At 43.4% G+C, this 13,121-nt stretch overlaps 1 protein-coding gene across 1 annotated transcript in view; it reads right to left on the reverse strand.

Annotated features, from left to right (window-relative positions):
- Positions 1–3,040: 3,040 nt before the first annotated feature.
- Positions 3,041–13,121, reverse strand: part of LOC115867973 (phospholipid-transporting ATPase ABCA3-like) — an 83,973-nt gene continuing 73,892 nt past the window's right edge. Inside the window, exons 17-21 of the mRNA XM_045285062.1 lie at positions 8,667–8,854; positions 5,766–5,936; positions 5,165–5,355; positions 3,676–3,749; positions 3,041–3,154 (exon numbers count right to left, since the gene is read on the reverse strand). Coding sequence (XP_045140997.1) covers positions 3,041–3,154; positions 3,676–3,749; positions 5,165–5,355; positions 5,766–5,936; positions 8,667–8,854 — 738 coding nt within the window. The remainder of the gene's footprint in view (positions 3,155–3,675; positions 3,750–5,164; positions 5,356–5,765; positions 5,937–8,666; positions 8,855–13,121) is intronic.

Genomic DNA, 13,121 nt, shown 5'->3' on the forward strand with positions numbered 1-13,121 from the left:
CAAGCTGAAGCAGGGAACTGCTAAGGCAGCTGCACCCGGTGCAACCATCACAAAGCAAGAGACCCGAGAACTAGAAAGGTGAGGCTTCACCACCTTTCAATTAGCCCCTCCACCTTTCCTCCACCTTTCAATTAGCCCCACATGTGATTATCAGCCAGGCTGGCACAATTAACTAACTCAGGCACCATTCACTATTACCCCTAGTGAGTCACTTGCAAATTTTTTCTTCCTGTCCCTGTGACCCTGTATTCTGAGAGTCTGGTGGTCTTAGTTCCAAAGGGAGGATACTTTCACCTGGAGACACAATACTGATTCCGTTGAACTGGAAGTGAAGAATGCCATGTGACCCCAGGGGTTGCCCGTGCCCCTGGGTCACCAGCTGGTGTGATGGATCCTGATTACCACGGGAAAATAAGACTTATATAATGGAGTTGCAGTAAATGGTGTGGGGGTGGCCACATCGGATCTCCTCTTTCCTCCCTGTTGTCATGAGGGAGAGTCAAACGGCCGCCACCATTCCTTCCGTGGCACTCGACTCCTCGGCGGGCTTTGCTGATTCATTGCAATGACCACACAGGATTCACAGACAACTCACACAATTGTGGGGATTCATTAGGGGAGTTAGCTGGATCATTAAACAGTAAGGATACAGTAATCAATTGATCACAGCAACCCCTCTCCTCAGCCAAGTGTCTCTTCAGTCCTCGGTCACTCAGCCACATGGTCCTTTGGCTTCTGCCTCCATGCACCAGAGCAGGAAGCCAGCTGCTGCTCTGTCTCACCATCTCACAGTCTCAGCACTGTTCCTCTGTTCCATCTGATGGCGTCTTTGCCTCAACCTCTGGTCTGAGCCTCTGCCACTTCAGACAGAGAGCTCGAATGTTCTCTACTTCCAATGGTCCTGGGGTTGCTCTCTTCCTGCCAAGACAGCTCATCCATATAGCCAGGAGAGTGGGCACCTCAAACTGAGCAAACCTCTCTCATAGTGTTACATATGCCCTCTTTGCATAGTCCCACCCAATTATTTGGTGGGAGTTACAAAGACACGTCCAACGATGCATTACATTTGGTAAATCCGCTGTACAAGACATCTTTTAAGGTGCTGAAAAGCAAAGATGTTACCTTGAGGACTAGGGTGCACCTGACCTCAGGCATGCTATTTTCAACCGCCTCTTAGGCGGGTGTAAGTTGGACTGTGAATAAGAAAGGCCAAAGAAGAATCGATGCCTTTGAATCGTGGTGCTGGAGAAGAATATGGAAAGTACCATGGACTTCCGAAAAAACAAATCTGTCTTGGAAAAAAGTAATTAGGAGCTGATACCAAGGGCCCAAGTAGAAAGCCAATGCTTTGAGAATGATGAGGGCAACAAATGTGCAAATATGCTTGACACAATGGATGGATGGATGGATTGTGATAAGAGTTGTACGAGCCCCCAATAAAATGATTAAATAAAAAAACAAAACAAAACAAAAAAAGAAAGAAAAAGTACAATCAGACTTTGTGTCACATACTTTGGACCTGTTATCAGGAGGACAGTCCCTGGAAAAGGACACCATGCTTGGTAGAGGGGCAGCAAAAAAAAGGAAGACCCTGAACGAGATGGATTGGTACACTGGTTGCAACCATGGCCGGCCTTCAACATAGGAACAATTATGAGGCTGGTGCAGGACTAGGCAGTGTTTTCTTCTGTTGTCCCTAGGGTTGCTGTGGGTTGGAGCCAGCTCGACGGCACCTGGAAACCACCACCACCCCCAGCACCAGCAGCAGGAGCAGAGCTATGGATAGAAGAGCCGTATCACGAAGTTTCCCTCCACCACAGGAGTCAAGAAGAGTATGTCTGGAATACAGGACATTGCTTTGGATGTCTCTTATCACTACCAGGCCCTGTAATTGAAATCAGTAGAAAGTATTGTAACCCAGTTCTGATGTGACTATTAATGGCACCGACCCATCAGGAATGGAAGTTTGGGGCACTCCACCAGGCAAAGAGGTGCTGGCTGAGGGCAAAGACTACCAAACGAGTGAGGAAGGATGGCCGCTAGGACCATGAGATCAGCTGCAGAAAAGAAGACTGTATGTGTGCATATTTCTGTTTCTTCACTTACAAAATGTAAGATGTAAGCGGAGCTAGTGCTTCATCAGTTGTATGCATGCTTTTTGTACCATGGTTGGCACAAGTATTATTTTATAATTGTTTTTATTTAGAGATTATGTGTGATTTAAGATGTGTACAGGTTCCAAATTGTCAAAAGGTGCAGGGTGACGTTGTGTGTCAACCTGGCTGAGCCATGATTTTCTGGTTTAGCAGATGGGATGGGATATATTATGAATATTTCTATGATGAAATCTGCTATTAGCAGCCAATCAGCTGAAAGGGAGTCTTTTGTTTTTTTGAAAGGGAGTTTTATTTGGAGGTGTGGCCTACATCAAATATAAATGAATGTTCTGGCAAAGTTTTCTAGCTTTTTGCTTAACCTGCATCAGTATCTGGCTCATCACTATCTGACTTCCAGTTCTTTGGACTTGAACCAACAGCCTGCCACATTGCCTTCCAATCTTGGGACTCCTTAGCTTCTGCAGCCTGTAAGTCAGGAGCCTGACATCTTACCTGCCGATCTTGAATTCTTTAGCTGCTGCAGCTATGCAAACCATGAGAAGTCTTCAGCCTGATATCTGACCCATGAATTTGGAACTTTCTAGCTTCTAATGGTGTGAGCCATTTCTTGAGACAAGTCTCTTTGTGTGCACACACACACACACACACACACACACACACACACACAAGCATCACTGGTTTAATTTCTCTAGAGAACCCAAGATAGCCCTCAAAGTAGAAGGTGAACTCATTAGGAAACTTCTTTAAAAATACTTATTTATTTTATTCAGCGGGAACACTTTATTACATACATACATATATTTCAGGGCACATATATACATTTATATCTAGAAACATTGTCACTATGTATTAGCTTTAGGCAGAAGGCTGGTGAGTCAGTGAGGGATGGTGGTTGGAAGCACTCCTCAATTATCTTTATAATTTTATTCTGTTTGAATTTGGGTAAAGTTCAGGAATACTTTCTCCAAGGTGTTATGACTAATGGAATAGGCTTCTAATCCACATTTATCTTTGATTGACTCTAAGATATCAAAGACCTGCAGGGCAGCAGAAGAAATCACTGTTATCCAAGCTCCTCAGAGGGAAAGCCGAGGAAACGTGGGATTGGTGGGAAGGGGAGAGAGAAAGCTCTGCTTATCTTCCTGTGTATGACCTGGGAAACTCCCTAGGAAGCTAATAAACCCCAAATTTGACAAAGATGCTAGGAAAAGTTTGCCCTTCTATTCTTCTGCCAATATCACTATCCCAGGATACTGTAAACCTACACACTTCAGACCTGCTGAAACAGAAGTCACCCATCTATGCATTCAAATAAGAAATAGTTCCTAATGGGCCCAAATGATTGGAGACTAAGATACAGTTGATAAAAATCACTGCACTGAGAGCTGGGAAGAAACTACGTGGACTTTACAAATCATCTCTTGAAGAGAAGACTGTATTTCAGAACCAAGCTTGACTAAAATCTCAGCCATCTGAATATGAATATATGGTATCTGTGTTCAACTCTAAAAATCAAATACTGTATCTATAGTTCAGGACAGCCTGGTACCACACTCACCTTTCCCAAGGTAAGGCTCTCGCTGGGTATATGGTAATGGACTGTCCTCTGGCATTCGTGCATTAGGGAACTCTCTGAGAAAGGGAAAGATTTTATGAGAGATAGCATAGAACAACACACCCCAGGTGGCACCGTGACTAAATGCTTGACTTATCACCAGAAGATTGGCGGTTCAAACACATTAGTACTCCATGGAAGAAAGATGTGGCAGTCTTCTCTAAAGAGTAACAGTCTTGGAAACCCTATGGGGCAATTGCACTGGGTCCTATAGGGCTGTGATGAGTTGGAATGGACTCACCAATAGTGGCAAAGTGGTGGATCCAGGTCCATTTTCTGGCACCTGTGTTTTCATACCAAAGCAAAGGATAGAGTCCATTCAAAAGAGGATAAATCAAAAGCACTGTGGGGATATAATAAACCATAGGTGCCAGAAATAAAACATACAAGTACAATGAAATACTACATGCCATGTGATTATATAATGATGTTGGAGGAGCCAAGCAGAACAGGTCAGAAAAGGTTACAATTAGAAAATAACAATATTCAAGCTGATATTTCAGAATTATTAAGCAGAAGTTAGTTGTGAATGAGTGTTGGGTGGGGGTGGGGACAAAGAAGAGAAGCGCTTCCCATTGCTTTTTGGATAAAAATCTAACTTCCATGGGGTACAAAGGTCTTGACCCAACCCTTTTCTATCACTCTCCTCTGACTTGAGAGTGTAGAAGGGACATTGGAGAGCAAAGCAAGACTGACTTCTGGGGGACAGTTTTCTTGGCAGGAAGTTGCAATAATCAAAGATAATTCTCCAAAGAGCAGGCATTCGTGGTATATGGAGAGACAATTTCTATATGTTCACAGAAACTAGACTGAGTGTCTTGTCTCACGTGGCCCTTTCTTATCAAGGCCCACACAGCTTAAAAGGTTTTAAGACAAGATTCAATCAGAAACTCTCCTCTAGGGCAGGCTCTCGGGATATTTTCCGCTGCAACTCCACATGACAGGCAAAGCCAGAGCGAATGCAGGACTGTGAACTATTTTACCATATGCTCAGAGAGTCATGAGGACCTGCAGGTTGACCATGCCTGAGTTAGAGTGTTCTGTTGTTTATGTAGCGAGAACAATTTCATTTTGGAGATGTTTATTTGGTGGTTGTATGCATGAGTACATGCCTGATAAAAAACCATTCTGCCTAACAAAAGAGAAGAGGGCTGTCCATGCTAGGTAGCATTCCTGGAGCATACCTTGGCCAGCGAGCATGGAAACCTCATAAAAATTGGGATGAGTAATCAGCGCATAGCTAATTAAGAATTGTTCTGTGGTACTAATTAAGAGTCACAGGGACAAGAAACTATTGCAATTGGTTCCTGATGAGGAAATGCTTCTGAGAATATCACTTTCTCTTATTTCTTCATAATTTGGAGTAGAAAGCTTGGGAACACAGGGCCCCAAAAGAAGCTGGATTGGGAGGGTTTCATCTAAGCTTTAGTACCTGGAAAGGTTGTTTGGATGAACATCTTTAACTCTTGAAGTCCCTCCAGTGCCTTGTTCCTCTTGATTTTGGCTAGTAGCTTAAATCTACTTCCAAACTTGTTCTTGAGATACTGTGGACTGCCCAGGCACTTCAATTTCCCATTTTCCATAAAGGCTAGTCTTGTGCACAAAGCTTCACATTCTTCCATACTGGGAAAATAAGGAGCAAAAGAGGCGAGGCACAGGAAATGTCCACCATGGGGAGGACATCAATGGAGGCAGCAAAGACCTGATAGGACTGGGATTCAGCGTCCACGTGAGGCTCAGGGGACAGAGGTATTCTGCTGTAGTCAAAACGGAAACCAAGTGCTCTATCCCTAAATATGCAATAAGATTTAGCTTCAACCTATTTCTACTTCCCCACTCTTGGACAGAGTGCTCTAGAAATCTCATTTAAGCACTGTAGGGTATTCTGGTCAGAACCAAAGACTGTGTTTCCTCGAGGGAGATTAACAGACCCTGGTCAAGTTATTGCTGACATTTATTCTTAGATATAACCAAGTACTCTTGGCACTGAGTGTAACTCCCCCCCACCCCTTCAATAAAGATATGAGGCACACCTATAGGGGATTATGACAATGGCCTTGCAGGACTCACGGATCCGTGAGATCATGTCCCAGAGGAAGCGTTGGGCCACAGAATCCATGCTGGAGGATGGCTTATTCAAGAAGATGATGTCCGGCCTTCCCAGCAGGGCAATACATGTGCTTAGCTTACGCTTGGTGCCACTGCTATATGGGTGAGGTGTAATGAGAAAGGGGGCAAGAAAGAGAGGTGAGTATAAATTATATGAATTCCTACATGTATCCCAAATGCTGAGAAGCATATACATATGACAGAATGTGTCCTACACTTGTTCCTAGAAGTATTTCAAAATATGTTTTTTTAAAGAAAATCATAATTATCATATGAGGGGGTTTCAAAAAATTCATGGAAAATATAAGTTTAAACGATCATGGAACCTTTCCATTAATTGGTGAAACCCCCTCCTATAGTGCTGCTGTGAGTTGGAAGTAACTCAAAAGCTTTCGATGACATCAATATATATTCAAGTTCAAAGCCATCAGCAGCATCAGGGAGAAAGCTAAGGATCTCTCCTTACATAGTTACACATGTATTTATTTATAATAATGTACATGATATATATACACACATTTGTGTTTATATATACATATATAGCATATTTATCTAGGTCAGGGGTGTCAAATTGGTGGCCCACGCGTGGGCTGCATGCGGCCCCCGAGGTAATCTTTTGTGACCCACGATGCTCTGAAATAAAACATAACGAGGGAATTGTGTGTAGTCTTGCCTCGATCTCCCCTAAGCGCTATTTTCTTCATAACAATAGTTTCTATTTTCACTTTATTTCAGTTTGACACCCCTGATCTAGGCCATGTATGAGGGTAAGTAAAAAAGCATTTCTATTAGGATTTCAGTTGATATACACTCAGATCTATACGAAACAGAACATGCTTAAACATGTCTCTGCAATCGCAGATGGCTGCAGCACATTCTCTCCGCAACACAGTGAGCTCAGTGTCCTCAGTGCATTTTCGAAATTAAGACGCAACTCAAACCGTGGCTTCCCAAGGGGATCTTTCAGACTTACTAAAGTCAAAGCAGAGAGGTCAGTTCAGAAAGTTCTGGCAACTGATTTCTGGGATTCCAAAATTGTCATCTGGACACATGTTCTTGAAGAACTTAGGGCCACCACAGGGACTTCTTATTCAGTTTAAAGAAAACTGAAACACAGATCGATGTGATAAAAGGTCCAGAGAATCGTGCCAAGGATGTTCTGGTAGCAGGACTACGCATATGCTCTAGCAGGACTACGCATATGCTCATTCACCGAGGGAAGCCTGCGGTACTACCAGTACTTCATTGGCAAATGCTACCTGATCCACCTTACAGTCCTCCACACCTCTTTTTTGTCCCCCAAGGAACATAGAAAAGAAACGCAATTGGAATCCCTCCAGGGTGCCAAGTTGCCATTTGGGTGCGGTGCAACTCTAGGAGTGGGGGCTTCTTTAGGAAAGCATCAGAGAGATGAAGACACATTGCTTCCACAAGTGCACAGACCTGGACTGAGGATGTGCTACGAGACAAGAGCTTCACATTTTGATGTTTCTGTTTGACTAACCCTTGTTGCTCCTTGTTGGCAAACAAGAAAAGGAGTCCCGGAAGCATCGCCACATGTTGCACTCTTTCAAGGCATTTTGCATGAGGATTCAACCTTTGTCTAATTTTCTAAGGATGTTTCTCCTGGTGATCAGATCGTGTTAACTATGTGTCTAGGCATCACTGATTTTGGTAAAAACAAACAGGCAAACAAAAACATCCATGAGTACCCAGACTGGGAGAAGAGAGCCTGGCGATGCAAGGGTTACTACAAGTTTGAAGTGGGTCATTAGTTGGAACCGACCGGCTTCTCTGTGGATGAAAGATGAAGCTTTTTGTTGCCATAAAGGTTTACAGCCTCAGAAACCCAAACAGGCAGTTCTACCCTCCCTATCAGGTCACTGTGAGTCAGAATGGACTCAATGGGAGTTGGTGAGTGAGTGAGCGAGCGAGCGAGCGAACGAGTGAGTGAGTGAGTGAGTGAGTGAGTGAGTGAGTGAGACTGGGAGAACTAGAAACACCTAACAAGCGAAGGAGGAAACCACACCTAGCCCATGTAGGTTTGCTCTTGCTTCTGAGTTATGCTTCCAAGACTCTTGCAAAAGAGCAGCATCTGCCGGCATGCGGCATTGCCTGCCCTCTATCTTTCTGAATAGACTGGTGCCAAACATGGCTTAGGATTGTCTTACAAGTTAAATGTTGAAGCTATGATGCCAAGAACCACAGAAGCCTTCGGAAATGCACTTTCAAAAAGGGTGCCGCATATAGATGGGAGCCATGCAGTTAGAGCAATTCTACTAGGTGGGTGGTCTGAGTGGATCAGCAAAGCCCCTTGAACCGAGGCCACCACTTGTCTGTCAGTTTGTTGTCCTGCGGTGGCTTGCATGCTGCTGTCATGCTGGAAGCCATGCCACCAGTATTTCCAACACCAGTCAAGTCCCCCAGGGTGAACAGGTTTCGGCAGAGCTTCCGTACTTAGAAGACTATCTAGGAAGAAGGACGAGGCTGCCCACTTCTGAGGGATTAGCCATCGAAATCCTTATGAATAGCAGTGAAGCATTGTCAGATATTGTGCCAGAAGATGAGCCCCCGGCTGGAAGGCAACAATGGGCTCAGATGTAACAATTTTGAGTATGGCAGAGGTCTTGGCGGTGTTTTTTTCTGCCACATACAAGGTCATTATGAGTCAGCACTGATTTGATGGCACCTAGTAACAACAACAACAACAACAACAACAACAACAACAACAACTTTAACTAAGGAGACACCTCATCCTGCTCTAGAACAAGCTCTTCTTCCTCAAATTGAAAGGGTGAAGACTAACTGTGCTAGTAAGGTTTTACCTGAAGTTCATGATGAGTTCATCTTCAAAGGCACCCAGGGAGAGTGTGCTTAGCATATTTTTAATATAAGCAGGAAGACAGGGCTCAGGAACTCCCCACAGACGGGCATGTAAGGCCAGCATCTCATACCCTGTCAAATGTTCCAGTAAAGGGTCATGTTGAGGGCAGTAGCTGATTCCTTGATGAACCTGCAACAAGGAAACATCGAGGAGTAAAAGAACCCAAATTAAGGGGGCTGGATTGAAAGTGTATTGAGGGTTATTTGAGAGACAAAGAACGTAGACGGAGGCTCTCTTCTGTTTACCAGGATTTGCTTCCTACCACTGCTTCCCTTTGCCACTACAGCTAATGTGCCCTGGCACATTAGTAGGGATTGCTAGAGTCAAACTTCGATTAAAAATCAGCTCAATTCTAAGACATTTATTGAGCTCACATGCTATATAATATTATTATAATTATAATATTTATGGGAAGAACTTGTCTACTGGTTGGACACACACACACACACACACACACACACAGCTTCCAAATGAGTGGGACAATCAGTCAATGTGATGGAAGAGAAATGAAGTTATAACGAAGGGTTTTCACACTGAAACGGCATACTTAACAGCTTCAATGGAGACGGATTTCAAATGAATACTTAAAAATAAAAGAACTTTTAAATAAACATTCAAAACTGAAGTGCCCTGCCTTTCTTAGAGTATATACATTTCTGTTGTAGCATGGGATCGATCCGAGGACAGCAAAACTCCAAAACCTACAGGATGTTGGCAGGTCAAACAGAGACGTGGAGTAGCCAGGTGGAATTCAGAAAGTGGTGGAGTCTGTGATCAAGTAAAAAGGAAACACCGATCAGGTGAGGTAGTTACCAAGTAGCCTGAGCCAACTGTTGTCCTGCGGGAATTCTGATCTGGTCCTGCCAAGCCCTCTCAGTTTTAAAAGAGAAGCCCAAATTCCTTGTATGTGTAATGTCCTGATCTATACATAAGCCCATCTCACTCTATAACCTACCTGCACACCTTTGGCTAGTTTGTGACTTCCCACTTGACAAATTCTCGGTGGAAGATTAAAACTCCGGGTGGATGATTTGACTTTCCAAGTTGTACAGACCTTCTGAAGCTGACATTTACTAGTATAATAGCCACACAAACACTGGAGGAAACGGATTCTATAGAGCCACTTAAAGACAAGTTACTTTTAGGGTTAATAACTAGGGAATAACTGATGAAACACAGAATCTACAGTAAAAGACCTTATCTAGAAATACCAACATTTCTCGTGACAAGTGCCAATAGAAGAGAGTTAGTCCCACAGTGATTTCCCCCACTTTCCCCATTGTAAGCATGTAGGAAATCTCCTGTTTTTACTTATGGGTAGGAGCATCACTTGTGTACTCTACAGTGACCATGCTGACTCAAAGGGAACTTAAACAAGTGCTCCTTGCACAAGACTTAGAGAGAGAGAAATATATTTGATTTGCTTAGAGATATAAATCACCCTTTCAATCCTTTTGTTTCAGAAATAAAGGAGCCTCTGGAGAGTAAGGATGAGAGAGGAAAGATATTAGAAGCTCTACCTCTAAATGTTAGGCTTCTCATTACTGCTCTTCTAATGTCTTATAAAAATAAAACCAAATCTTACTCTTTTGAGGATAGATTATATTCATCCTCTAATTCTCCTTGCATTGCCATTTATTGGCCCACATTCAACAAGATACCTCCGTTTCCCCCTTTCTTCCAAATTCCATCTTGGACTGCTTCTGAGGTGATGTGGACTCATCTTTCCTTGCCCGAGCCACCAAAGATTTTTGACCACTTCAACACTAATAGTCTATATGCCCTCTCTACCTCAACGCCCTTTCCTCCTTATCACACGAACTGCTCTAGCTTTGAGTGCACTCTTTGGTTTTATTATTCCCGCCTGCTCCTATTTCTTTGACTATACGCGTTTGTGCACCTCTTTTCCTTTGCACTGTTTTCATTTACCCCGGAAGGGTTAGATTGTCCCTTCACGCATCACCTTCCACCCGATGGCCAAGGCCTATTTATGAAAACCCTGGCCCAAACTCTCGCCTACGGGCTTTCCCTAACTCCTTCATGTAACAGATCAGATGTCAGTTCTCTCTGTGCTCTGTAGCATACCCTGCCTCTCTACCAGAAAACGGGCCAGATAACATTAAAATTGTATTTCTTTTCTTCATCTGTCTCTTCCAGAAGGGTGGGATGTCATTGATTGCAAGGAAAATGCTTTTCAACTTTGCTATCTCAGCAACAAGGAGACTGCCAGGAACAGAATTCACGCTTACTGAACTTGCTGAATGAACTAGGGGTAGGGGAAAAATAGTCCTGTGGAGGATGATGCTTTCAGATACAGAAGTCCTCTAGTGAAAGGTGATAAAATTAGCCTGTTGTTAGGTGCCATTGAGTTGGTTGCCATTGACAGTGACCCCAGGTACTAGTATAAAAGAACAAAGTAGTGCTCAGTCCTGCAAGAGTAGCCCTAATCCCAGTGAAGCATATTTGGCCCAACTGGTGCAGTCATTCTGTAAGTCTGTCTTGGTTCGTGTCTTCCTCTTTTGTTGCCGATCCTCACTTTACCGAGAATGAGGCCCTTCTCTAGAGACGGATCCCTCCCGTTGACATCTCTAAAGGAAATGAGATGAAGTTTTGCCATCCTCGCTTCTAAAGCACAAGATAGATTTGGGTTTTTTTTGGGAAGTTCATGATAGATTCACTATTCTTCACCAGCACTATAACTCAAATGCACCGTCAACCCTTCAGTCTTCCTTATTCGATGTCCAACTTTCATATGGATATGAGGGAACGGAATATTCCATGGCTTGGGTCAGGCACACCTTACTCCTTCTTGCTTTTCAATACCCTAAAGAGGTCTTGTGCAGCAGATTTACCTAACGCAGTGCATCACTTGATCTCTTGACTGTTGTTTCCATGAGCATTTGATTTGTGGACCCAGGCAATGCAAAACTCTTGACTTTTTCCCATTTATTATGATGTTACTTATTGGTTCAGCTGTGAGGATTTTGGTCTGTGTATTGAGTCACACATAATCCTACTGAAGTCTGCAACCCTTGATGTTAATTAGCAATTGCTTCAAGTCCTTCTCACTTTCAGCAAGCAGGGTTGTATCATCTGCATATCATGGGTTGTTAATAAAACTTCCTCCAATCTTGACGCCACATTCTTTTTCATATAAACAAATTTCTCTGATTATCAGCATACAGATTGATTATTTCATTCTGTTGTGCATAAGGTCATTCTGTTTGGAGTGACTCGATGGCACTTAACAAAAACAACAACATACAGATGGAACAAGTGTCATGAGAGGATACAACCCTGACACACACCTTTCCTGATTTTAAACTACGCAGTATGCTCTTGTTCTGTTTGTACAACTGCCTTTTGATTCATGTACAAGTACAGCAGGAGTACAATGAAGTGTTCTGGAGCCCCCATTCTTCTCAAGGTTATATCGTTTCTATAGTCCACTCAGTCGGATGCCTTTGCATAGGCATTAAAACAGGGAAACATCTTTCTAGAGATCTCTGCTTTCAGCCAAAATCCCTCTGACATCAGCAGTGATATCCCTTGTTCCAGGTCCTTTTCTGAATCCAGGCAGAACCTCTGGAAGTTCCCTGTCAGTGTACTGCTGTGATCATTGTTGATGATCTTCAGCAAAATTGTACTTGCATCTGATATCTGATATGATTCTATAGTTTGAGCATTCACCTTTCTTTGGAATGGGCACAAAGATGAACCTCTTTCTGTTGGTTGGCCAGGTGCCTCTCTTTCAAATTAACTGGCAAAGACTAGTGAGTGCTTCCGTACTCCATTAGCTTATTTCACTTGGTACTGCAACAATCCTTGGAGTCTTGTTTTGGGCTAATGCTTTCAATGGAGCTTGAACTTCTTCCTTCAGCACCCTTGGTTCTTGTTCATATGCCACTGAGATAGTTAAGGTTTATTGTGCCGACCTGGCTGTTAAACACACGTGGGATTAATTGAAGGACAGAGAAATAAATGGGCCTCAGTGAGCTTTGCCTTCCTACTTCTTGGGTCTCTTGCTCTTTGATGGTCAGACCAAGGTGCAGCTGCCTTAGCCAGTTCCCTGCTTCAGCTGTCAAGGCTCACGTCCTTGAGGACATCCCTGAGAAGAAGCCACATGGAGACCTCTGCCAGCGCTGAGAGGCTTACATGCTCACTGATTCAGCTTTCCTCCTGAAGTTGGCGTCATAGCTTGTGTTTTGTGAGATTGAGGAGGACTTTGTAGACTGGTGTCAGACATATGGGCTGATGTTGGATTTAAGGGCTTGGACAGCACTGGGTTGGGATGCTTTCTTAATGTACACTTACCCTTTATATAAAATTCTCTCTTATATACATATGAGTTTCTGTGGATTTATTTCCCTAGTTTACCCAGACCAACACAGCCACC

Source organism: Echinops telfairi, unplaced genomic scaffold (assembly GCF_000313985.2).
Source record: "Echinops telfairi isolate 266 unplaced genomic scaffold, ASM31398v2 ScPeMD7_5;HRSCAF=22, whole genome shotgun sequence".
Taxonomy (NCBI): Eukaryota; Metazoa; Chordata; class Mammalia; order Afrosoricida; family Tenrecidae; genus Echinops; species Echinops telfairi.